Below are 27,938 nucleotides of genomic sequence, written 5' to 3' on the forward strand. Positions count from 1 at the left end.
TTATTATATATAAATGTACTTATATTGATCCTATAGGCAATTTAATATAGATAGTTTTACCCACTCAATTCATAATTAACATTACGATTTTGGAGCTCTGCTCTGTCTGAACCAAAAAGAACTGAACCGGTTACTATTGGGAATTTGGGAACCAACCGGTGGTGCATAGATGGTGATATAATATTTCTATAAATGTGATATAATATGTGTAGGGACATAGCAGCATGATATAAATGTGATATATATAATATGTGTAGGGAGGGACACACACAGCAGTGCATCATGACACTGACTGCAGCCCTGACCATCAGCCCGAGCTGACAGCGGTGACAGCGCGCCTGCGCAGTGCATCCAGGGGCAGGGGCTCGGCAGCGTTCGGTGCTGAAGTTGGGCGGATGGCAGAAAAACAGCGGCGATGGACATTTACACCGCGGTATTACCATCTCCGATGACATTAAATAAGCATCGGGACGACGTGCATTCCGAGCCATCATCCTAGGACACTGACAGTCTAAAACAAAGCGGTAAGATTATGATTATTATGTGCAAAGGCTCCATTCAGGCTCGCTAGCCACCGTTAGCACGGTGCTAGCTGCTGCTGCTCAGCTGCCACCGCCTCCTCTCTCTGCCACAGATAGCGGGTCTATGGGCTAGGCTAGCTCCAAGAAAGTGGGTGGTGTTTGATTTTTGATTTTATTTTTAATATACATATTTGGAGTTGTCGATGTGACAACAATGCACCATCCACCCGCTTACCTTGTGCGTTTCGGTCGTCATTGTCATTTAGGCGAGGAATCTTTGTCGTTTTGCCTGCGAGCCTTACCTGCAGTAGCTGAGCCTGTGATTCGGATGCTTCGGATCAGACAGCTGCAAGAGAAACCATGCAAAACACCCAACCCAGCAGCGGCTATAGCCTGCACACAGTGCACTGCACAGCTACTTATACAGATACACGTTGAGCTGGAGCCGATGAGCCAGCCTACTTGTTATCTGAAAACATGCATGGGCCCTCAAGCAGACGCATCAGATTACAAGCTGCAGCAACATCATTCGTGCGAGAAAAAAAAAAAAAAGGACATTAATAATGTTCGTTCTTTTTTTTTTGGTTGCACCGCGTATTCATTTCGCCTGTTCTCTTCGCAGCCATGTAATGCATTGCATTGCTGAAATGACCATGTAGTCCAATCCAAATCTGAGAGAACGCCCACATTGCATCGCAGTCCCCTATGGACAGATTTCGGTTTAACCAGTGGTTCCTAAGTTCTGTTGCAGCATGCAAAGGACTCTTTAAAGTGACCACCAGGACATATTATATCATTGTTTCTCTTTATGCTGTGTATACGGTAGATAAATATGTCCTATGGCAAATATTATTTACACACAATGGATTCCTCACTGTGAGTCACAAGTTCAACACCATTAGACTGGCTACAAAAGTATAAGATGAACAACTAAGATGAAGAAGAGAAGACTAAGCTATTTGGCTTATTAACCTGACAGGCTCATGCAACTTGCTTTGTTTGTTTTTGTGTGGTGGACTGGTGGTGTGATACTATTTGACATACATTTCAATGCATTAGCCAATTATTGGTGTATTGGTCTATAATAGTACCATTGTAACAATTGGACAGGATATTACATTTTGTCAGACTCATAATTTAATTTGGAGTGTTAGAATTATTATTATTATCATCATCGTCATTATTATTTTATTACTAGACATGTGCCTGTCGGCCACAGCACAGGCCTACTTGGGAAGAATGGGAACGATGCAAGTTAGAACCCTAGTATGTAATACCTCTTGTTGTCATAGCACTCATTTTAACCGGGTGAAGTCACTTCACAGAAGTCACTTCTGGTCAGGAAGAGCCAGCCTCAGTGGCCAGGGCCTCCAACACTGTTGACAGCTCACCTGCCACCCTAAGCCCCCAAGAGACAGAGGGGCCGTAGCATACCACTTGGACACAGGTCAGGTCACCTGGAGGGGAGTGTCTGTTTAACACCCAGCGAGTCAGCGACTCCAGGAAACAACACTGATGATGTGTCCAAGTTTGTGCATCAGTATTGTCCACACTATAGTGTCCAATTGTCCCAAACCGGCCTGAGTAGAGTTGTATGTACTGTCAACCAGTAGTAGCCTAGGGCTATCAAAACCAATATTTAGAACCAACCAGTTAAAAACCAACATGTACTGTAGTCTGTAGATTAAAAAATAAATAAATAATAATAATTATTATTATAATAAAATAAATATTTTGTGTGTGTGTGTGTGTGTATGAACAAAAATACATCGCTCGGATGCACCTGGGACGTATCCTCAGTGATGTATCCCAAGGGCATCGGGCGTTCGGCTCTCACTCGGGTGACCCAGCGGGGGTGATCAAGGCCCGACTTACGTCCCAGTAGCTACCCTCGATCAGACCCACCAGGGAAAGACCAGTGCCACACAATCCACTGGATCCACTCCGGAACTACTCTGCCCAGACTGGGAGGTACAATTCTGGCATGTGGAGGGACTTGTCTCTGTGGGTTCACTCTTGTCCAGGCCCCTCCTACGTCTCACCAGGTCCACTCCTGCTCTCACCAGGAGTATCGCCAGGACCTGTGAGTTGCACCAGACTCCCAGTACCAGACACTTCATTCAGGAGTGGTGGTTTCTTGAGCCGCAATGGTTCTGCAGGCTCCACCTGGGCTCCCGGGGAGCAGTATGGGTATATATATATATGCATTGGGTATATATATACACACACACACACACACACACTTTGTTTTTTAATCATTCATTAATCGAGGCCAAGGTTTGAATTGAATTAATTTGAAGTCATACCGCCCAGCCCTAACCAGTAGTTTGCCTTTGTTATGCTTTTAGTCAACTTCCCTCAAGATAGAGTAGAACAGAGGTCACTACTAGACTAGGCTGGAACACTGAGCAGTCCCACCAACCTGATCTTGTCTAAACATTACATAACAGTAGACATATGATAAAGTCAATCAAAAAGTGATGTTTTCCTAGATATAAACAATATTGAAAATCTTTGATAATGAGTCCAGAATAGGAACACCAGGGAAGTTGTCAAGGAGGAAAATCAGGAAATGTTTCTTCTTATCTTTATTAGTTTTACAATAATCCTGCCTATTCTAATGTAGCCCCCCCCCCCCAGCCCCCCAACCACACACACACACACACACACACACACACACACACACACACACACACACACACACACACACACACACACACACACACGCACACTTTCCTGATCATATCTGTGGAGGAGAGGCTAGAGCAGCTCAATGGCCCACAGGCACTAAGTGGATGTGTGCTGCTCAGTGGAAGTGAATAATGAAGCCTATGTCTTTGTCTGGCCTCTGTGTTTCAGATGCTGTGCTTTTGCTGCATCCTGTACACTCAAGTCTGCAAATGACATGTCTGCTGAGTCCCATCCTGAGATCTACAGAAGCGTAGCCTCCTAGGCAGAACAAGTGAGGGAAAGGAGCCAGTCCAAGAAGAAAAAAACAAGGAGAGCAATTGGTTACAGTTCGCCCTCATACCTTCCATCCCTCTCTATGACAGTCGGTCAGGGATGGTGAAACCAATAAGCCCTCTTCCTGTACTGAGAAGAATCTTGACTGCTGCTCACCCTGCAACTCAAACAAGCCAAACGGACGATCAGACAGACAGCCACCCAGTCAGTCAGTCCATCAGCCGTGTATCATCCTGCAACATATTACCTCAGCGCCATGACTGCACCATCTGACTTGTCTTTAGTAATCCACTAGTTCTCATGGTAGGTTTGATTTTATGCTATTGCTAATCCATTCCATGTTTTACATCAGTCATCTGCCGCGACTGCATTTGTAGTAGGGCTGCAAGCCTGAAACTATTGATTATTTTCTTTGTGATGATTCTATCGATACTATTTAATAATTTAGAAGTGCGTCTGGGGAGAATAAATAAGTGGAAAAAAGAAAAGGTAAAAAAATCAACAAGCTCACAATGTGTTGCTCAGATGCGTTCTGAACTCATAGATCTGCTATTTTCTGTATTCTGGAGAATTATTTTATTTCAATCAATATATTCTTATAGTTGATTAAATCAATTCGTTTGATTATTCGTTGGACCCCTAATTGTGAGCTGAAATTAAACCTCATTGTAGAAAATGTGTGTTGACAGTGTTAAAAAAAGGAAGTTCTTGTCTTGCGAAAGCCCCGGTAGACTGAAACATTGCACATTAAGGTTGGTGTCGTAGCACCCTGCCTTGCATTTACATTCTGCCATTAAACTGAACATAAGATACACTTAAGTAAAACATAGTATTGCCTGGGTTAACTTCCGTATCATCGTGTTTGTCACATCACAGGACATCAAGTGTTTACATTATCTGAGAAGTTAAGCTAAACCATTTAAAATGTTCTATATCCAAACTGTATTGGCACTAGTTGAGCAATTCATTTGATTCTACAGACTTTAGATTTTTAGATAAAGTTCCCCAAAGGATGACAATTATCACACTTCCATGCTTATAATAATTTAAGATAAGTATGTTTTTATCTTATTTCCTTACCCATCCATTTATTTGTGATGGTACTGCCCTTAATCACACATCACAGTTGCAACCTCAAAGTGCTTCTTTCAGTGTTGCGCCTCACATACTGGAGGCACCACTCTGTGTAGATGTTAAATGCGATGATAAACCAGATAAATCTAATAACATGTCCTTTCAACACAATAACTCGCACAACATTTTGACATTTCTTTTGTCCGAACATGATCAGTTGTTGCACAACAGCCCATTTGGTACTACTATTGCACTGCAAAGTTTGGCTATACTGCCTTATACGCTGCCTAGTGCATACCGTCTTCATGCATCTAAGGGTAGTCTACCTGATGAGTTGTTGGCAATATATGACGTTTTTCTGTATTTAAACATTGTGAATGCAATGGTTATGTTTAATCTGTTTCCTATGGTCTATTTATGGTCTATGTAAAAATGCTGAATATTGCTCTCAGTTCCTGTGGGTGTGTGGGTGTGACATGTCTTTGTGTCTGTCTGTGAGAGAGATTTGATGACCATGCAGGGACTAACTTGAGAGCGACATTACACAGATCTAACCTGATTTATTGCTACCACAATACTGTGTAGATGCCACAAGGGGTGGCAGATTCTTTTCATATTCTATTCCAATTGGCTATGACTGACTTCCAATATTTGCTCGCTCAGCTGGGCTAGGCAACCCGGCCTGGTAGTTATCTCTATTTCTGTGCAGGTTCATAATTTGCAGACACCACCACACCTGTGTTCATCTGTAGAATCAACCATCGTTACCTACTTGGGAACGATGCAATTGAATAAGATATTACAGAAGTAGAAGCAAAGGTAGATAGATACAGTAATGTACACTGAGTACAGGCTGAGGCAGGGAGAGTGCATAACTGTCTACCCCTGAACAGTGTTTGTGCCAAATTGGTGCAGATGGGAGCAACGGTGTGGTTCGTGGCCCCTTCTTCAGGCCAGTAAGCTGGGTGATACAGTACACTGTGGCCCCTGGTGTGACTATTCTCATGGCAGACCCCTGAACAGTGTTTGTGCCAAATGTAGTGTGGATCGGAACGTCAATCAAAATGGCATGTTCAAAGTTGTCCAGTAAAAGAAAAGTTGACAGTGAAAATCACCAATTCAAAGAGGTGTGGGCTGACAAATATCAAATATGCATTCACCTCCCTCCAACGAGCACCAGACTGATATGTGCCTCACACAGTAGCTCTGATGAAGAATCACTATGACCACTATGACACAGAATGATGTTTTTGACAAAGAATTCTGATAATTGTCTCCACCAGGCCGAAAGCATGGGGAGAGAGTATGTATTGCGGTGTGTGTGTGTGTGCGTCCGTCCGTCCGTGTGTCCGTCCGTTACCAGCTAATCTCCGTCACCGTTAGGCCCGATCCATGCCAAACTGTGCACACACACTCCCTGGATGCCAACGACGAACCTCTGCCCCTTCATATATTCAATATTCCCATGCTATTCTGCAAATTCTCTATTCTTTTGCAGTGCACCAACATTGAATTGCCAATTTCGAGTTTGGCTACTTAAGTTCCAGTTAAATTTTATTTATGTTATCCTGTGGCTCTACTTAACATTTCCTAAATTTTAATTACATTAAAATCAATTTGTCTCATTAACAGCTTACCTTGTGTGTGTGTGTGTGTGTGTGTGTGTGTGTGTGTACGTCTGTAATCCACGTAACTCGAGAACCGTTCGCCCCACCGACTTCAAACACCACACAGGGAGTGCAGTGCCCGGTCTTGAGGTGGTCGGACACACGGTTGTCCGGAACCGCCACAAAAGGCTCTGGTCAGGCTCTGCCAGTGTACCTAATGAGCCTAAGTCAATTGATTGCCATGGCAACCCCACAGCCACACCTGCCATTTGATTACTTAACCAGTCCACTTTTCACAGTCAGTTTGCACTCTTCAGACATAGGCAGACAGACAGATACAGAGATCTCCATGGTTAAAACAGGTGCTATGACAACAGGTATTATATAATATACTAGGTTCCCAACTTGCATCGTTCCCAAGTGGCTGACAGGCACAGGTCTAGTCTAACAAGGGATTGCATGAAAATAGCCTAACTCACGGGATTCAAGCATTGTGAGCTTGTAGATCTATTTTTTTATTGTTGATTATTTTTTATAATCAATTAAAGCAATTAGTTCAAATAGCATCCTTAATAGATCAAATGGCTCCTACACATTCTATAGAGAGCACAATATGACATGTCAATATATTGGAGTACGAGTTCTCAGCCACCTGGTTATCATAATTACCACTGATGAAAGGGTACGCCAGCGTTGATTGTTAAGGGCTCAGTACTGAAACTAAACTAAACATTATAGTCATAGTGTATCAAAATGATGAGAGTGAAAACACAAAAATGTGTGCTCTGGCTAATAAGCCATGTTGGGCCAACAACTTTTAGCGTATGGTGACTTATTCACAGGTCTATCATGCAGTTCTCATGCTGTCTTGCTGTCTCGCTCTGTGCCTCTCTGTGCAGGTTATTTGTGTTTCCAAGCCATTATTTGCATGTCTTTTCACTGCAACCTCCTCCTCCAGTGCTAGAACAAAGCTTTACCTCATTGTCGTTTGCATCACTGCCACCTTTTCTCCACGGTCTGCTATACGGTTGCTGAATAACCGATGGCCACTGAAGTGGTCAGGCGACAGCATTTGCATATCAGTCAGGTCCTCCATGCATAACCTGTCATGTATCACTGTAGTAAACCCTTTGCGAAAAATTTGAGCCGAGCGAAAATCATAGCAGAGGCAAGGCGCCCATGTTCGCACTTGCTGTACATTTCAGGAGTGTAGTCATTTTGGGGAATTGTGAGTTCAGTGAGGAGGTCAGTTTTAGACTTTACAGGTAAGAGTTTTGTTTAATTAAGCTTACGAGGTCATAACTGAAAGACTGATTAATTAATTATTGTCCATACTAATTCATAATAATAATTCTAAATGCCTGTGACCTTGAGTGTTAAAGGGGAATTGTGAAGAGGATTTGACAACCCAGAGCATTCAAAACCTTGCACTGGAAAATCCCGGCCAGCTACGTACGTGAAATTAATCAAAAGGAGTTTTACATACCGAGGAGAAGTTTCCAGTGCAAGGAGAGCAAGCTCTCGACACAGAATCACTGGGAAATGTTATGTCAGATTTTCACATCTTCCTCATGGTAAAACTAGGATTATAATATTTACTTTTCTCCCACTATGTGCTTACAAAGAAAGAGGTAGGCCTATAGGCAAAAGCTGCAGTTAGTTTTGGCACAGAAAGCTTGTATGAGGGTCATAGTGGGTTGGTTTAAGTAAAAAGTGAGGAAGAATGCTAGTATCCGTTAAAGCTTTTACTATAGCATACTGTAGGACAGTCAAATTAGGGATTTAGTTTTTCTTTTTTTAGAGTGTGTACTTTGTTCCTTATACAGTACCTTGTTCACACCTATAGACACCTGTGTGCATACTGTATATTAGCACTATAAACAATTTATCTCATTCACATTACTAACCTTGTCCCTAACCCTAACTGCAAGCGGAAGCCACTTATTGAATAAAAATAATAATAATGGAGAATCGCAACAATAAACGTGCTGCCTATATATGATAATAGTTACTTTAAATAAGAAAATATACTAATATACTATTAAAACAAGTTACTATACATTTTTAATTAAAGCTAATTTTGTTCATTAGGTTATTAAGTATAATTCATGGTCATTGCAAAAAATATAAAGTTCTAATTGGCAGGAAGGTGAAAGATTATATTTATGTACTTTCTCCTTGCCTGTCATTGCCAGGTGCCGGTATAGACATATAATGGTTAGGTATAGTGGTCACTCTAGCTTGGATTATGCTACCATAGAGACCATAGACATAGTTGTGCTGCGTCTAGTCAATTACGCTGTAATCTGATTTAGCAGAACTCATGATTTTTATGCACATTAGAAGAGAGGAATAAGTCAGTCTGCACTGTGTGGTGTAAATAGGAGGCTGTCAGACAGTAGCGCTTGCGTGTGTATGTGGGGGGGGGGGCTTAGTGTCACTGTAGATCTTTAGATACATTCTGAGCTGTGCACAGCTCTAGTTTTGAGCATATTGCATAAATGGAACTCCATCCATCCATCTTCAACCGCTTATCCATTGTCCGGTCGAGGGGCAACAGCTCCACCAGAGAGCTCCAGTTTTCCCTCTCCAGAGCAACATTAGTAACGTCCTCCTGGGGGATCCCGAGGCGTTCCAAGGCCAGTGAGTCGATGTAGTCCCTCCATCTCATCTTTGGTCTGCCCGGGGGTCTTCTCCCAGTGGGACGTGCCTCGAGGACCTTCCTAGGGAGACGCTTGAGAGGCATCCTAACCAGATGCCCGAACCACCTGGCTCCTTTCCAGGGGAAGAAGCACATCATTTGCAAAAAAGCAGTGAAGCAATCCTTAGCTCACTGAACCTCCCTCTCCGTCACGACTTCGCCTCGAAATCCTGTCCATGAAAATCACAAACGGGATACGTGACAATGCGCAGCCCTGATGGAGGCCAACCCATCATTAAAAATATATATATGTTGAAAAAAAGAATAAAAAAGCCTGAAAAAGGCTTTTGTTATGATGAAGGCTGCAAATTATATCAATGTTTTCTGGGGAAGCTTTGAAAACAGTCAAGTTTAATTCAGAGTTTATAAGCCTTTTTCAGAATGGCAAAAAATTATTACATTTTCTTAATACAGAATGAGATCATAATATCATTATAGATCGGTAATATCGGTTGTCGGCCATAAGAGCAATTAATTATATCGGATATCGATATCGGACAAAATGTCTCATCGGTACATCCCTAGTTAATACTGTGTATTGTATTCTCTTTTCTGTTGGATCTTCTGTCGGCTTGTTCGTCTGTCTGGAATGTCGACAGAAGCATACTTGGCTGTCATCACTGAATGCTGGCTGCGAAACATAACAAATTAGTCACTTAAAACAACTAGCAAGGCTAGAATTGCAGCCAGTCTTTCTTGTTGAATGAGAACAATCCCCAGTGACAATCTACATTCTGGATATTTTGCAGCCAGTATTTAGTGACAACAAGAATTATTTGTATCCACAAAATGCTAACGGTAAAAATGGAACAAAATAACCTTCAATGTAGTATGTACTGTAGTATGTACCTTTGTGCATAGTACATCAATGTCTGTGTTGCACCTCTGTCTGAAATAACCTTCCATTTAGTATGTACCTTTGTGCATAGTACATCAATGTCTGTGTTGCACCTGTGACCTCTATGTCTGTGTTGCACCTCTTCCAACCATGTCTGTGTTTATGTACGGGTGTCTTTCCAGAGACCACGCACTCAATATATGTGCAATTGTCTGTCATCAAAAAGGAAGAAACTTGGCTAACTGCCAAAAAGCCAAGTACAGTACCATACTAGGAAGGACATTATCTGTCTGTGTGTGTGTGTGTGTGTGTGTGTGTGTGTGTGTGTGTGTGTGTGTGTGTGTGTCTCCCTCCCTCTCTTTCTTTCTTGACAAGCTTAAATGATTTGTCTCATATGTCACCCTTGGTTTCTGAGACACCCTGACCCAGCAGCACTCAACACAGACTCGTTCCAACCACGTCGGACTCGTACCCATTCTCATTCAGTATTTTTTTATATTAACCGTGTGTGTATGTGTGTTTGTGTGTGTGTGTGTGTGTGTGTGTGTGTGTGTGTGTGGTGCACAGCCCCGGAGTCTGAGTGGCGTGGAGATGAGAAAAAGGCAGGCGGCGCACATCGAGGGCCCCCCACAGGCCCCTGGTCAGCCCCGACCCAACACCTGCTGTCTCTGCTGGTGTGGCTGCTGCAAGTGTCTCTGGTAAGCCACTCTCGGGTCAATTCCTTCTCCCACTCAAACAGCCGAGGTCGTCTTTTGACGCTTTTTTTTAATTAAAGGAGCATATTGGCATTAATACAGGTACAGTACATGTTGTCATTGTCTATTAGCAGCTTTGACTATAGCCAAAGCTGTTAATGGACAATGACAAATATTGTAAATAAACATAGACATTTTCCATGTCTATCTGAATTATTGGCTCATTGGCTAAAGTTAATTGTGCAGTCTTTGGAGAAATGTTTTGTCCAGCTATTTTCAGTTTTAATGTTCTAGTTCTAGTTCTAAAATGTGCTTAATACAACATGGGTTGAAAATTCCCATGGACATACCTATCTTTAAGTTTCAAGTCTCTGCAAGTTGGTTTTCATACCTTACTGGAAAAACAAAAGCCACAGCCGCTCCAGGCTATGTTGGACCTTTATGGTGTCTGATGTCACTTCTATGTCATACCTGTTTCGGCTTTTCTGATGCAAATGTAAATCATGCAAAACGTGCATCATTTACGGTAGTATGATGTTTCCACACAGTAGTTTGATTTGGTTGTGAGGGCAAAGTTTATAGCAACAGAGTTGACATTTTGGTGTGTCATTAGGGCCTCTGCATGACATGCAATGCAGTAGCTCTATAATATATCTTTGTCCTTGTGTCTGTCATTCCTTTTTGCTTGATATTAACCCATTCTGACCGGGTACCCATTTTGGTGTCAGCATCATGTTATGCTTTAGCTATTGAAAAATAGCAGATCTACAAGCTCATATCGCGCCACCGAGTGGCGCGATACGAGCTTGTAGGTCTGCTATTTTTGAAAAATCGAAGAACGACTGACATAGAAACATAGCTTTTTCAGAAAACTGTCAGGATGTAGAAGACGTTTATAGAATCTGATCTCAGGTCAGAATGGGTTAAAAAAAACTATGAAACAACAATGGAACAACAATAAAGAACCAACAACCAAATATCAATACAGGACATGTTGTAAATACTACCATTTACTGTGTTTATCACTGTTTATGTTCATGCCTGTGTGTAAACTGTGTGGGAAAAATAGTTTAACCCATTCTGACCTGAGATCAGATTCATATGAGGTTTCCACTGGACACGCACTGGTCTGATGAACCCATTCTGACCTGAGATCAGATTCTAAAAATGTCAGTTGTTCTTCGATTATTCAAAAATAGCAGACCTACAAGCTCGTATCGCGCCACTCGGTGGCGCGATACGAGCTTGTAGATCTGCTATTTTTCAATAGCTAAAGCATAACATGATGCCAACACCAAAATGGGTGCCCGGTCAGAATGGGTTAAACTATAAAAAAAAAGAAAAGTAGATTAATCGATCATTTGATGAATCCAAAAAGTAAAGGATAGAGTAATCGCTAAGAAATCAATTGATAGTTGCCCTAAAACCATAGCCATTTCCAACATGAGAGAGGCATAAACACATGAGTGCTGTGAAGTGCTACGTATGAAGCTAATATTGTTTCCCTAGGATGGCGGGCTGCGGGAGTGCTTGTTTTCAGACAGCCCCGAAGGAGGCTCGCCATCAGCTTGGACCGCGTGTGAGACTTTGCAAAGTCTGCTTCAGCCGACTCGGCACTGTTTGAGTTGTGTTGAATCGTACCCCCGCCCCCCCCCCCTCCCCAGTCTCGGTACATCCGAGACATCAACACTGCGCGTGGACCATGTTAACACAGCCTAAGCGCTCACTACCCCGCAACATTGAAACATGGCAGGGACAAATGCACACATCTATACTCATGCTTAAGTTTAAGAGACAGAAAGGATATGTTATTTTCACCTGAACCACTATTTACACGCTATTTACACGGGGGGGGGGGGGGGACTAACATTAAGAAATTGTCTACATACATCCAGCAGACACAATATGTACTATATGTGAGGTTAAACGTAAGGTGAATTTGGTGCAAAAAACAACACCACAGGCCAAACACTTGTCAGGTCAACAGGGAAAGTATATGGTCTGCAATGCAGGAAAATAGTCGGTTCAAGTAAAGTGTGGCAGTTGACAGGCCAGACTGGTGGCATGCAGTAATCGTAGGCCAGTCAATCTAAGCTAAAAAGGGGTGTGACTGAAAATAAATTGCAATAGTAATCGTTCAAGTATTTTTTTATAACATAACATATTCAAAATTGTAAATGAAATAATGAATGGATCATGGTAAATTCAGCCCAATTTAGCCCAAGGAGTGTTTCTTTGTGCAAAACGAATGCTTGGAATGGGTTCAGAATCACGAAAACCCCCTAGTTTGACATGTCACATAATGCTATACTTAAAGCATAACGAAAATGTGAAACTGTTGCCTTATATAGGTTGTTACCCCAACTTTCAACTCCTGAATTTACCATGATCCACTAATTATTTAATTGACCATTTTTAATATGTTAGTTGGATGGATTAGTAAGGATCATAAAAATAACTTGAACGATTTATTTTGGTTTCAAACCTTAGATTGACTGGCCTATCGGGACTTGTTCATCAGTCTGTGGCATCCAGGAGAAATGTGGTGGTCTTGATGTGGTGGTCTTGAGTCTTGACTCTTGCCCTTTCTCCTATGGTAGGCCTCTTTGCCTGGCTGCAGTCATAGAATGGGTGTGAAACGTTTGTGGCTGGGGTGATGTACAGTATGTCCTTGATGATACGGTGAGCTTTATCACTTGATCACTTGATCGCTTGTCATACAGCTCTTGGAGGGAGGAAAGCTCAACTCCCATTATGCACTCCGCCGACCATACCACCCACTGTAGGTTATTCTGTTTGCAGGTGGCACAGTTTCCATACCAGGCAGTGCCACATCCATAAAAACATCTTATACAGTATGTGTTTGTCGCTACACTTCGCTTCCCCACAGATTGATGCCATTCTCTCTCCCTCCCTCTCCCTTGTCCGAGTCTTTATGTATCAGAATTTCAAGTTTCAATTGTGTTTTTGCACTTTACTAATGCCATTTGGTTTACAAATCTAAATTCGTGCAAGAATCGTGCAGCACTAGTTGGAAGAGAGGTTTAAGTCAAGCACTTTGATGTTGTCTGTTTAAAGCTACAGTAGTTTGCTCCAGGTGCCACATTTTGAATGTAGTAATGTTCAGCAACTACGAAAAAGAAAAAAAATCATGGAAAAAATGAGAATCAATTTTTGTGGAGGAAAATCGAGATTCACATTTGAGCGAGAATCGTGCAGCAGTAATCATCATCATTTTCATTATTATACTCCTGGTTCAAAGTAGTGCAACACTTATGCTACATTTGTTATGTTAGGAGCCTTTCCTTGTTAACTCGCACCAAATGTGACATATTTCCAAACATCACTTTTTCTGGCTGTTCTGCCAAATTATGCTAGGGAGAGATGGAAAGAAGTACAAGCATTTGACTTTTGTCCAAAGCACCTCATATTTGTCACTCAAAACCGTTCACAGGGGCTCTCTGCACTTGTCGTCTATAGCAAGCTAACACCCGCAAATTACAAAACCATGACCGCTATTTTCAAGTGAATCAAATGAGACTCTCGAGGAGAGATGTGTGCAGCACTGTGAGTGTTTCTAGCTTGACTTTTCCATGAGGCAGAAAAGAGAATCATGGGAGACCGCAGGGCTGGTACCATGGTACCATATATTGTGGCAAATGAGTATTGAAACGGTTTCAAATATTCAGAATCATTATGCATTGATTTGAAACATGTACATTTGTGACAACTAAAACATTTTGTTGCTGTGCACAATACAATGTACTATACACAATGCCCACTGAAAAAGAAGTGAGTATACAGCCAATACCTTTGTGTACCCTCTGTCCCTAACACGTATATATACACTGACATTGCTGGAACACTCTAAATCTCCTATGCACAACTAAACTTAAACATGTATCTCCATAGCAACGCCTAACTCACTTACTGGACTTTTTTTCCACGGATCCCAAGGAGCCCGAGGACCCAGTAAGAGGAAGGCGTTCTTGACAAGTCCTGACCTTGAAGCCAGATACACAATGGAGATGAGGAATTGCTTTCAGTTGCTGTGTGGAGGGTGAGCCTAATGCAAGGTCCGTGTGGTTTGTCACTGCGAATGTGGAGGCTACTAGGATCTGACTGTAGAACTCCTCGAGGTCCAAGTTTAGTTTTAGTCTTATAATGTTAGTCATCTGAAATAGTTTAGTCTTAGTCTAGTCTTAGTCGACTAAATCTCATTTAATTTCTGAACGGTCCACAGCCCTCCTCTGAGACAGAGTGAGTAGACAGAAATGGTGCCATCTTGTAACGAGCATTAGTGAGGACCATATGAAGATAGGAGAAGATAAGATTGAAAATGAGTGAACTGGTCCTTTATGGGCTGGAGAGACCAGGATTATTCTGAATGTACCGTAATTCAGAATAATAATCGGCATACACTTGTTTTAACTAAACTAAAAACCTGTAGTGGGTAGACATGGCAAATGAGTAACAGAATCTACCTACTGTAGCGTCATTGTTAGAACTCATGTACAGTATAGGTTAGTACCCCTTTAAGATGGTGTTGCCTGTGTTCAGCATGTGTTTGTTTAGCATGGATAGAGGCTATCGTTTTGCAAACCAGTCTGTGGCTTACTCAGTCAGGAAACTGTAGTTTGCATTTGCAAACACTATGTTGGTGACCCAATGCTCTCACAAGAGGCTGTTGCGGCATGGTTTGCCCAAGCCAAGCAAGGCTCAGTTAACATGCTATTTAAGACAACATTTTCAAAATAGAGGGTATGCGCGTGACATCATCACCAAACCAGGAAGTTACGCAGGAACGCCTACTGAGTGGCAAAAACTACTTTCTGGCCATGACAGCCCATACATCCACACAGAAAAGTCCTATCCGATTGCATTAAACGATATTAAACAATGTTAAACTCACTTTGCATGTTGCTTTGCCACTCGATGTGCCATTCACTTTAAGCATGTGCATACCCTCTATATTGAAAATCTGAAACCTGCCTCTCTAAGACTTACTGTATCACTGTGCCACCGAGCAAGGCAGCAAAGCCAGCCACCACCCCGTAGCACTAGTAGCTGCAACAGTGGCTTCACTGTGGCTGCCCTCGAGCTGCGAGAGACGAGTGAATGAAACATTGTTCTTCCAATGAATGGAAAGTGTTCTGCATCTTACACACCACTTCATCTCAAGTGGTGGCAGCTTGTAGACAGGACCTGCAAGGAGTAGTCTGTGACTCTGCACTGTGCACTTAAATCAAACTGTGGCAGCTTCTGCAGTGTTGGATTGGCTCCTATTCGGCACCCTCAGCGATGCCCAACGTGTGGGCCGGGGCCCACTGGTGGTCCGTAAGGATATTGCGCGTAGAGCCCCCAAATGATTTGCAAAACACTAGGATTTTAATGATGATAATATAAAGGATAGATGTATAAATAAATGTTTTTTTTTACCTTGAAAAATAAGGTTTTTACAAGCTTATTATTAGCTAGTAATGATAATAATAATAAAAATCACACTCGTGTGTAGTGAGGGGCGCTCTTATCATCATACATGATCATACATACATACAAAAATGTGTAATGCCACCATACATTTTTCAAGTGACTCTAACAGCAGATTCATGTTTTGGCCTATTGAACTGTATAGGTGACAAGGTCCTACAATCAACATCTTTTTTTCCCACTGGATTGTGTGGCATTTCTTCCATGACCTAGAGGGGATGTGCATACAAAGTTTCATGCCAATTGGAAGCTGCGTTCATGATCTGAGGCATTTTGTACAAAACTGGCAACTCTGTAAACTTTAGGAGTCAATCTTAGCCAATCAGGATTGAATATGAAAAATCCGACAGATCTGTCTCAATCACCTAGAGATAATGTTGTGGTTTTTTTAAACAATCATCTTTTAATTATTAGCATTACAAACTAATAATTGCTATTACAAAAAACGAAGTTGTCCTTTAAAGCATACTGTTAGTTCCATTGATCAAAGCTGTAACACAATCGATTGATTGATCATTTAAATATACATGATCTGAAAATGCATGCAGACCACTTAAAACGGCCCAACCAACTTAACATGACCACTTAAGTGTTACAGTACGTGGTCAGATGGTGTGGGCCCACGCTTTCCAAGTAGGCCTTGATCCATAAAGGTTTGGGAACCGCTGCCCTAGGTTGATTTTTCTGCACAGGGCAGGGATTTAACTAAGACCTTGTCATTGACATTGATCAGTTTGGAATAGCGGAATAGCTTGCTGCTTATTTTCACTGTGAGTTCCAGTTATAATAAGTGATTCCTCTGTGCAAATAAAGTATCTGATTCCTCTCTGTCAAATGGTTAGATTCATGACATTAATGTGAGGCAAGTAGTTTGATAAAGTTATGTCTGTGCCTGAATGGCATTGGCATCAGTTTGACTTTGAATCCTCATTGCAAAGTGGTCAGCTGAGGTCAGAGTTAATTGGACTACGTGATTGCATCCGTTCCCTCAGTAGTGTGTGTGTGTGTGTGTGTGTGTGTGTGTGTGTGTGTGTGTGTGTGTGTGTTTTGGACCATGAGAAGTCTGATCTGTTTCTCTGCTTCACCCATTATTTGTTTTCTCCCAATCTTCCTCCCTCCCTCTGCCCGTGCCCCTCAGTCTAACCCATGCCCGAGCCCCCCACCCAACCCCACTCCACATACAGCGGCCTTATCTGGTCTCTGCACTTTCTATTTCTATCAACGCATCACATGCAAAACAGCTGTGAAGAACAGCCTGTATATTTAGCTGTATTGTGTGCACGCCCGGAGGTCGTGGATAGCTAGGCCCATTACCACTGCACAATGGGGACTTTGACAAGAGACAGCGAAAGGAAGGAAAGATCCTCCGTGGTGAAATAAAAATAGACCGCTCGGTGTGTATTGTAGCGGGGACTCATCATGTGTGTCCATTGAGCGAGATGTGTTTTTCAGAAACGAGTGTACCTGTTTATAGGTTCTGCGTGTTTATGTGTAGGCTAACATAATGTTTTTCTGGTAATGGTTTTTGAATGTGAGGTGACAGGCGTAATTTGTCAACTGAGGCATTATAAAGAGGCTCTTCCCAGCTACTACACCTGGCTAATAATAAAAGATAAATGCCGTATGAGTACGTATGCATAGAACAGTGTTAACTGTAGGTGGGACAATTAAGAAAGGCATAGATAAAAGTATAGTCTGCACACTGGTAATATGTTCTTTTGTTTATTGTCGATTTAATGTTGAAATCACATGGATCTTATTTCCTGAAGAAGAACAATGTGATCGAAAAGTCAAATCATTGATGATGGCTATTTCCCTCAACAATATATAGAGTTGTTGGTGAGTGGAAAATGGAGAGGTCTAGTAAAGGGTCCTGGGGACCCGCAACGTTTTTTTGTTTTTGTCTCTAAGTATATAACAAGATTAAGGTGGAAGTTCATCATTTATCGTTTCCATATGTGAGGGTTTTACTTTTTGCTCATGCTTCCACAACATGGCCACAGTGATCTGACTTCATCACGGCAGTCACCACCACCACAGCTGTTCATCAGTTCCAGTTAATGGGCCACAGATTTTGTGCTAAGGAATTCTGTCACTGCCATGTTTTAGGAACAGGCTATTGCATAAGACTTAAAAAGGCAAGGAACAACATTTACATAAGGATGACCATTTTTGTATGAGAGGGGCTGCTTTGGCATGATTGTGGACAGCAATTGTTACAAGGCCTGGGTAATTGACTGAGTGTATACATATGAAGTACAGCGAACCTATTCACTCTAATTGAGACAATAAGACATTTGAGAGTGAAACAAATTCAATGTGCAAATAATTAACAGGTTCTGGAGCACACAGATGCAATTAAGGGGGCACTAGACAACATTCAGCCACTAGGTGTCACACTCACTAAGCACTAACAGTTCCTGCCACCTCTTTAAAGGGACACTTCACTCTTTTTGCAAAAAAAATATGTTAATGACGTTTAGAAGATTTAGAACACTTTCCTGGGATCTTTATCTGTGTAATATGTGGTTTTACATATTTTAGATTTTAGTGTCTCTGATGTCATCGACACTGGGCTCACTTCCTTCTTGGAATACAATTCCCATAATGCTTTGGTGCACTGCTCCTCCTTGTGGATAGGGGGAGGGCTGTCCTACTGAGATAGTCCAAGGAAGCTCTGAGAAGGAAGGGAAGTGGTCACATGACTGGGCTGCGCCATGACACTTTCATGGACACTTTCATGGGAGCCAAACTCACATAGGAAGTGCAATGAATACATGGCAGTGAATGGAGCCGGCTGGACCAGCTCATAACAAACATTATTCATGAACAATTGAGACCTTTTGTAAAGTAATCACTTCTGGAAAATAACAGAAGACATATCACAGGTTGTTTTCTAATCACTTACTTTTCGATGTGCACAGAGTTCACAGTATATAATTTTATCTGAGGATCTAAACAGCAGCAGGTATCGTTTCTGGCTCCGAAGTATCGCGATATTTGGCTGCCAGACAGGAAACGGTGGGAAGTCTTGCGATACTTGGTGCGTTCAGAAATGTACTTTGTACTTTATGGTATCTCTATTTTTATAGAGATACCATACCTCCTATAAAAATTACACAGTGTACACATCGAATAACACAGCAGACAATAATGTGTAACATGTCTTCTGTTATTTTCCAGAAGTGATTACTTTACAAAAGGTCTCAATTGTTCATAAATAATGTTTGTTCATGAGCTGGTCACTGAGCTCTCATTGACTCCAGTGCATTCTGCCAAACTTCCGGGTAGTTTAGGCTCCCATGAAAGTGTCCCATGAAAGTGTCATGGCGCAGCCCAGTCACGTGACCACTTCACTTCCTTCTCAGAGCTTCCTTGAGATAGTCCAGGAAGTAAGTGAGCCCAATGTCCATGACATCAGAGACGCTGCTGAAATCTAAAATATCTAAAACCACATTATTACACACATGAAAAACCCCAGGAAAGTGTTCTAAATCTTCTAAACGATTACCATATAATTATTTGTTTGCAAAAAGGGTGACATTTCCCTTTAAGGCATTCTGACCGGGCACCCATTTTGGTGTCGGCATCATGTTTTGCTTTAGCTATTTAAAAATAGCAGATCTACAAGCTCATATCGCGCCACCGAGTGGCGCGATACGAGCTTGTAGGTCTGCTATTTTTGAAAAATCGAAGAGCGACTGACATTTTTAGAATCTGATCTCAGGTCAGAATGGGTTCATCAGACCAGTGTGTGTCCGGCGGAAACCTCGTATGAATCTGATCTCAGGTCAGAATGGGTTAAGGCAGCAAAGGCATGGCAGTTATGTAGGATGCCGCAGAGGAAAGTTCCGCCTGTCGGGTGAAAAGAAGCGCTTCATGCATAAAAAAGGCATGAGGTAAAAAAAGTAAATGTAAAAAAAAAAAACCCTACCCATAATTGAAAACAGATAGATATTAGCTGCCCCCAGCGTATTGATTACGGTAAACAAACCAGTAATTCTTTTTTCACCATAACTTTTTTGTGGGTGGAAAGCAATACCTTAACTTTAACTTTCCACACATTCCCTGAATGCCCTGGATGGATCTTATACAATTAAAAATGCTATAAAGTAAAGAAACTCTGTGTTGACACTACTGTGTCGGTATCATGAGTGAAATGATAAGCTGCATCGGAGTTTGACACTGACTAGTATAAACTGACTAGTCATCGTCGGCGAGTCCCATTTAAAAAAATGACGCTTAGGTTAACAGGTGTTTTGTGCGTGTTGTAACTTATATCCATATCCACATCTTCAAACAGGGGAATGTCATGCTCAAGCTAAGGTCCATATGTCAATATCACTACAAGTGAGCAAGTGAACAAGAAAAAAAAAGAAAACTGTGCCTGAGTCAGGCCTAAATCAACTTGAGACTTGTTGCTCGACTCATTTTGTTTGAGACAAAACATTGTGTGCGTACTACACTATAGCAATTTCCATAGAGGCTCTGTTTGTACCGTAAGTGGACAATTGAAAGTTACAATGAAAACACAAAAAACTTGTACTTTTAAAAGTGTCAATACAAATAATTCAGTTAAATTCAAAATCAGACTGTCAGATGAAACAGTAGGACTCTGCCATTTTGACCCCTCCTGCAGTTTCCATGAACACCCACATATCTTCCACTTTGACCCCAAGGTGGTACCCAGTGATTATTTAGCGACAGTGACACTTGAACTTCTTCTCGGGGAACCCCCCCCCCCCCCCCCCCCCTTACTGGCCCGAGGAGTCTTAACTGCAATATTTTTGTTTTTCTCAAAACATAAGATTAACTCATCTTTCTATTCCAGGAATGACGACAGGATGGAGAGAAGTGAGCGACAGACATGCACCAAGCTGGACAGTATTGAAGCTACAGACGAGCTGTAAGTCCATCCGTAACTCTTGTCCTATTACCGGTTCATGCATGACATTCCTGTACACTACAGTAGAAGTGTGCATGTGTCCAGTTGTATTGATGGTGTGTGTGTGTGTGTGTGTGTGTGTGTGTGTGTGTGTGTGTGTGTGTGTGTGTGTGTGTGTGTGTGTGTGTGTGTGTGTGTGTGTGTGTGTGTGTGTGTGTGTGTGTGTGTGTGTGTGTGTGCGCGTGCGCGTGCGCGTGCGCGTGTGCGTGCGTGTGTCGCGCGCAATTCCTATGACTATTAGACCCCCCAATCTAGATGAAGTACTGTCATGGGCCAGAAGCTTCGAGATGATGATGCGTTCGCTGGAGGGCCGGGAGATTTTCCGCGAGTTCCTGCGCTCAGAGTACAGCGAGGAGAATCTCCTGTTCTGGATGGCGTGCGAGGAGCTGAAGAAAGAGACCGACCCGACGGCCGTGGACGAGAAGTCCAGGATCATATATGAAGACTACGTGTCCATATTGTCACCCAAAGAGGTATAGGCGACCTTCTCTCCCAATCAAAATTCCAGTAACTAAATAGCCACCACTGTTGGTCATCATTTACATGAGTTCTAACCAGTCTTCATTTTAAGGTTTCTAATAAATGACCAAACAATACCTTACTTAACGTTTACCTTAGTAAACACTTTGGGATACTTGGGTAATACCTAAGTTCATTGACACCAGTTAATGCAAAATGAAAAAACGTTATACCATTAAAAAAATAAACTCTTACTGGTTCTAGGTGAGTCTAGACTCGCGGGTGAGAGAAGGCATCAACCAGAGCTTGGCGGAGCCTAGCAACGTGATGTACGAGGAGGCCCAGCTTCAGATCTACACACTGATGCACCGCGACTCATTCCCTCGGTTCCTCAACTCCTCCGTTTACAGAGACCTCCTGGACAGTAGGAGGCGCACCTGCCTTGACACCTAGGCCCTAACCCTACACCACCCTCCACCATCTTAAACGCCAACGAGACTACTACTTCTACTTCAAATACTACTATGGTGCCAGCAGTCGGGTTTGGAAAATCTCTCCCATTTTTTTTGTTTGGATTGAAAAGACTGAATGACATACAGGATATCCTTTTTTTTTGTTTTGTTTTTTATTTATATTTTTTAATACATTTCTCTCCAGTTCTCTGCTGGAGCCAGGTGGGCCTTTTGCTGGTTGCTTATTGGTCACTAAAGCTGCTCACGCTGGCCAGCGATTGGTTGACTGGTGATTCTTGCTGGTTATTTGGTAGATTGGCCAACCCGCATGTCAACAAGTAGTTGAATGGCCAACCTCATGGCCAGCTTTTGGTTGACTGTGGACAAGGACTCCTCAGGCCATGGGGACGGACAAGGAGAGAGGAAGACAAAAAAAAGGACATTTCCACTATTCTTGTACTGTACTGAACTGTTTAGAACTCTTCTTCTCACCCCTCTCTTTCTCTTTGCTCCTCTTTTTGTCACATTCTGTCCCTTGCCTCAGATGTTTTTATAGTCCAAATATGAAGCCCAATTTGGGCTTGGGTGTTGGGGCTGCTCTGCCCACTAGTAGAAGCACTGGCTCTGCATGAAAAACAAGGTTCTGGAACTCTCTGCGTGTATCTCTCTCTCTCTCTCTCTCTCTCTCTCTCTCTAGCTTGACATTGGCTGCGGACTGCAACGGTTCTTGAATATTGAGACATATTTATCTCCTGATAAGGTGGACCTGTCTCTCTGTCTGGCTGTCCATGTTCAGTGAAGAGGGGTAAAAAGTAGAATTTTGCCAAGTTTTAGCTTAATGCATTTTTATTTTATTTTTTTAATGAGGAGGTTTGATGGCTTCTACAGCAGCAGCATCGCCTACCCATCCGTCCATCCGTTTGTTTATTCACTCGTCCAAGCACTTTCCTTCTTTACAATTCTGTAACTGGGAGAAGTAAGGGCTAGAACTGTGGTTGGGCAGCTACATGTATTATTACTCTTATGAACTTTTCAACAACAAGAAATCACAATGCCTTTACATGTGAGACAAGGCAGCACAAGCGCTGCTGGAGTTTTCTGGAAAGCAACCACAGTTTTGTCAGTCGTTCCCTACCTCCCTTCTGTCCCCTTCCCATTGTTCCTCCCTGATCTTTCTGTCCCACCTCTCCTCCAAGTTAAGATCATCACAGCCTGACAAGCACAGGTGCCCCATGTTGGGAAAAGCACTGCTGGAAATGTGGGAAATTGTTTCCAATCCCTGCATGTATTAGCAAAATGGCCTATAGCTCTGTGAATATGGTCTATATCAATTGCCAGCAGCTGCAACATCGTGGATATGTTTGGAAGGATTCATTGTTGAACAGGACTGGCCTTGGGCATGTGAGGTTTTTTAACTAGCTGCTAAAGTTAGATGTTGAATATTGCTGCGGTAATCAAACAGCTGGTACAGTCAACTGTAAATAACATCAGATATGCTGGTAGCAGACATTGAATATGGTGTTGTTGGAGGCGATTGCTGAACATGATGTCATAGGTGCTGTGAAGAAGACATTAGATGTGACCCTAGAGGTTGTTTAGTCTAGTTCATTCAGGTGCATGTCTATGAAGCCAGCAGATACGGCTGGAAGGGACGCGTGGTCGCCTTTTACCTAGCCCAGTTGCGTTCTTTTTTTTTTTACACCAAGGCCTAGTGAAGAGAGTTGGCATGATAATGCTAACACACTAGTCATTGTACAAGACTTGCTAAAATAAATTAGCTAAGCCATATGCTACATGATATAGCCTTTTCAACAAGGCTGACTAGCTTTCAGCATGCAGTAGGCTAGTGGTTAGCATGCTTGTGCTAGCCATGCCAATCCTCCATTCCCGCAGCCAGCCCTCAGAGACCGTAACAAAGTTAGTTTTTTTCTAATCCGACATTGCCAGCATGCATTGATAATGGCTGTGTGTGTATGGTACAGTTACACAAAAACATAATATTTAAGAGGGTCTTGCCAAATATTTCATTAACATTTGTAGTACCTATTAGAGGACAATTTGTTTTTTGAAGATGTGAACATTTGAAGATAAACTTTGTTCCTGGCCTGTGGATGTGCAGTAGACAGTGCATGAGTGCAGTATATTATATTTTTGTGAAAGAGTTTGACGTCATAGATTCATCATGTTATTTGATGAATAGCTAACCTTCTCTTTGTCTGGTGGTTAGCAGTCTTAACAAAGTGTCAATGAAACATAGTGCCACGTTGAGCATATAGTTTCAATGTTGCCACCTCATTTAACTACCTGAAGTTTACGTGCCAAGCCTGTTGAAGACTAAATTAAACTTATAGGCCTATCGGGCACAGAATGCCCAGTGGACAGTTAAGTGCAATTGGATCAATTTCAGTGATATTAGATTGGGGTGTTTGCTTTTGTATCACAATGCTGGTTGTGTTCTGGACTTTAAGAAACGTATACACATTTCTAACACACAACTATTTGAGGCATTAGATAAGAAATTAACTTTGCCAAACAATTTATATTTAAACTAGCATTAGAGAGTTAAATAGAAAATACCATGATATTTAAAGAGAAAGGTTGCCCTTCCCCACCCCCCAAAATTGTATCTAGCATTGATAATGTGCACTGACAAGAGGCTTTTCATTTGAAATGTATCAACATTAAAGCCTTTTAACCTGATTACAATAATATTATAAACTTTATGAGTTTGTAAAGACCAGGTTTCATGCTTGGAATGTTCCTTATCTTTTAAAAATATATTTAACTGGCCATATAACCTTTGGCAATACAATACTTACATGCAACATACATTGTAAGCCAGAAGGGCTTGATTGGTAATGCTTAGCTGCATTAATGAAGAACTGTGCATGCATGCAGTGAGTCACTTTAGGATCAGAAATATGCAGTACAGCGTAATTAAAGAATAATTATATGAAAGGGTCAACTTTCCAATTGACATGGTGGAACTGTTTTTGTTGCCAGGCAACATAAGCATATTGGACCTTGTATTTGGACGACGGTGTAGTTCTTTAACTTCATAGAATAACGTCTGTGGCTTCTGTAACTCTAGCACAGACAAATCCCTCTACTGAGCAGTCCGGCTACTATTTGCTTTTTTGCTGGCTCTACACAGTAACTATAACACGAGAATGTTTCACCAACAACCAGACAATTAAATCATGGTGCAATTAAACCAAGTTTACGTTTATAAATGGTGAGGTGTGTGTACAGCTTAAAAAATATACTCATAAGAATGGGAAATGGGGTCCAGACATTTCCTGGTGTTTTAAGTCCAGTCAGTGCTGACGGGCAGTCCTCCTGAAAGCCTGTGTTTTAAGCAAGGGACAGAGACGGTAGAGGTCCAGCTCTCGGCTGATGTCCCTCTTCTCACGTGATTTTTAAACAATTGGTGAAAAAAACAAAAAAACAAGCAATGATGATTATGGACATACAGACTCTACAGAGTGGCATCACAGAGTTTATAGATGTGGACCTTTTTTGTTTCTTTAACCCATTCTGACCTGAGATCAGATTCATACGAGGTTTCCACTGGACACACACTGGTCTGATTAACCCATTCTGACCTGAGATCAGATTCTAAAAATGTCAGTCGTTCTTCGATTTTTCAAAAAATAGCAGACCTACAAGCTTGTAGATCTGCTATTTTTAAATAGCTAAAGCATAACATAATGCCAACACCAAAACGGGTTCCCGTACAGAATGGGTTAAATGTCCATGGTTCAGAGTGTATGGGCGTTTTGAAACACTGCTGACACGACTGCTATGATTTATACTCCGTTGGGCGCCATTGTTGCACACAGAAAATTGTATTAAGTTAGGGTGCAACACGATGTGCAACCAAGTATAACTCAGGCTTAAGAGTTTGACAGCTGACTGTACTGATGGAATGAAGGAGGTCTGCGAAGCTTTAGCCTTATTGACATGTTTTTTTTCCCTTCTTAAAAGAAAGATGTCTTTGTAGGCTTTTCACTACCTCCCATGTTGTTTAGGTGACATCCCCTCTGATTCCACCGGCTGTTTGTGTTGCTTCTTCAAGTTCCTTGTTCTGTTTTTGTCTTATTACCTAAGCAGGTAGGAGGCTGGGCTCATCAGTGCTAATGGGATTCACCTGGGCCCAGTGCATCCCATAGCACATCATTTATAAGCTTGTCCACGCAGTCATCCTCGTATCTCTCATAAAGCACTGCATATCTTTTGGTTGGTTTGCCGTTGATTTAGGTCATCATCCTACAACACTCCATACATGTCATTACAGCATACAGTTACACCCACTGAAAAACTGTCAGGTACACTACCATACACTCTTGTTATTTCTTGGATTATTAATTAAATGCTTGAGCTGGACCTATTCAGTTGCTGTGTCTACCTTATTGTTATTGCTTCTGAGCCTGGTTGTAACAAATGGGGCCTCTTCTATTTTTTCAAGTAGTTTGGCTGACAAATGGATCTGTGTTTTGCTTTGTTAGCATTTTTCTTTTTACCTCTTTATTTTTGAACTACCGTGCTCACTATTTTTTTTTTTCTAATTCTCCCCAGTTTAGTTGTTGCAAATTCCCTCATTTAGTCCTGTCACAGACAGCCCCTACTGTTTGATGTTGGGTGTGGGTGGGGTGGTAGAAAACCACGTATTGCCAGCCAGATCTTTGAAGAGGGGGCGTAACGCATGCAGAGGAGCATACTATCCCTCCCAGTTCCGCTCCCCGCTGAAAACACCAACCTTAGTTGTAGGAGTCAATAGTGCAGCGACAGAATGCAGGGGAGTCCCCAACCATGCCCCATCCGCGAACATGCCTAATTATGTTTGTTGGCATGCGGAGGAATTGAACCCCAGTCTCTGCCTAGTTTTTGACCCCTGGGGATCAATTTTGGTTTTCACATTGGCGTAGTAGGCACAGGCATCGTGTTGATTTTATTAGATACATCAATTCATGATTTTGTATGTTCTCCCTCAGAAGCGACAATGCTAGTTCATGTTGTAAATGGCAAAACTTGACCACATATTGCCCTGTGTTTCTAGGTCACCACCACCTTTTTACATCTTGACTAACTTAATGAGAACAGACTCAATAGTAGAGCACAGACAACAGCATGGTTTCCATTCAAAGTTTTCTTTGTTTCCAGATGCATTAAGACTACAACTATAGCCTGTCTGATGGCAGAGTTTTGGGCCAAACCCGAATTTGGAGAGTCCACCAGTTAACAATGTTCTGAGTTACATTAATTCATTACATTAATTCAATGTTCACCAGTTTATATTTGAGGACGTTTGACTTATAAGCAAACAAAATAAATCCAAATAAACATAACCTTGTTCTACAAGCTCACAACTCATCACATTGTACTTGTAGATTATATATCTACTTATTGTATTTAATTATTATGTTTTTTTTTTTAATGTTCGCCTATAATGTCCATGCATAATTGCAGATACCAATGTGATCTGAAAAGTTAAATAATGGCCGGGTGAAGCTCCCGGCTACAAAGCAAAATTGTCATGTAGCAAATTGTGGAATGGAGGAGGGCATCTGAAGGGAATCGGAGGAAATCTCCAGGAAATAACATGCTAAGCTGCTTTGTGACTGTCTAAATGAATCCATAGAAATTGTGTTTTACTAAATTACTCAATACTCAACTTGAATAATTTAACTTAAATGTTGTTTAACCCAAAACCCATGGACATATTTTCACCATAACCTTCTGGCAGTAATTGATTGGGAATAATGCAATAATAGTATATGGCAACAATTGTTTGTTTTGAAATGCTGCCATAGAGCCCATACAAGTACTGTATAACTAAAACATATTTCCAAAACATGAACAAAAGCTGCAGTGTTTCTTAAGGACAGATACTTATACTATATACTGAAGTTTAATGTTTGGAAATGTGTAAACCGTCCCTTTAATTTATGTTTTTGTTGCTAGATCTACCTGGCAAAGCTATCCCTACTCTCCTGTCTACAGTTGAGATGGGGCACAGAGTGACCGTGTCCTCCAAGAAGCACTCCAAGCATTCTCCTCTCCTGGGATCAAACCCATGCTTGTCAATGACAGCCGTGCTGTTTCGAATCATTGCTATTATTGGGCAATTCACTTTTTGTAAATTAATTGCCTGCTTCGTAGGGCAAAAATTGCAGATCTGAAAGTTCACAG

The 27,938-nt window shown here is 41.8% G+C and overlaps 1 protein-coding gene across 2 annotated transcripts; it reads left to right on the plus strand.

Moving 5' to 3' along the window:
* The first annotated feature begins 367 nt into the window (after nt 1-367).
* Nucleotides 368-26,918, plus strand: rgs17 (regulator of G protein signaling 17). 2 transcript variants are annotated; one of them, XM_083775219.1, is made up of 7 exons: nt 368-524; nt 3,381-3,788; nt 10,273-10,403; nt 20,722-20,796; nt 21,077-21,308; nt 21,559-25,267; nt 25,487-26,918. In XM_083775219.1, exons 2-6 carry the CDS (start codon nt 3,786-3,788, stop codon nt 21,745-21,747), a joined length of 630 nt encoding a protein of 209 aa, XP_083631345.1. In that variant the 5' UTR covers nt 368-524; nt 3,381-3,785; the 3' UTR covers nt 21,748-25,267; nt 25,487-26,918. The 2 variants fall into 2 exon arrangements, with proteins under 2 accessions (XP_083631345.1, XP_083631346.1); XM_083775220.1 differs by lacking the exons at nt 368-524; nt 3,381-3,788 and adding an exon at nt 7,328-7,431.
* The last annotated feature ends 1,020 nt before the right edge of the window (nt 26,919-27,938 follow it).

This window comes from Protomyctophum parallelum (genome assembly GCF_964188405.1).
Source record: "Protomyctophum parallelum genome assembly, chromosome: 10".
Classification (NCBI taxonomy): Eukaryota; Metazoa; Chordata; class Actinopteri; order Myctophiformes; family Myctophidae; genus Protomyctophum; species Protomyctophum parallelum.

Excerpts from the sequence above, each read along its gene's own strand:
- rgs17 (XM_083775219.1), top strand. Across the intron at positions 20,797-21,076 it reads ATTGAAGCTACAGACGAGCT|ACCCCCCAATCTAGATGAAG; the intron begins GTAAGTCCATCC and ends TATGACTATTAG. Across the intron at positions 21,309-21,558 it reads CCATATTGTCACCCAAAGAG|GTGAGTCTAGACTCGCGGGT; the intron begins GTATAGGCGACC and ends TACTGGTTCTAG.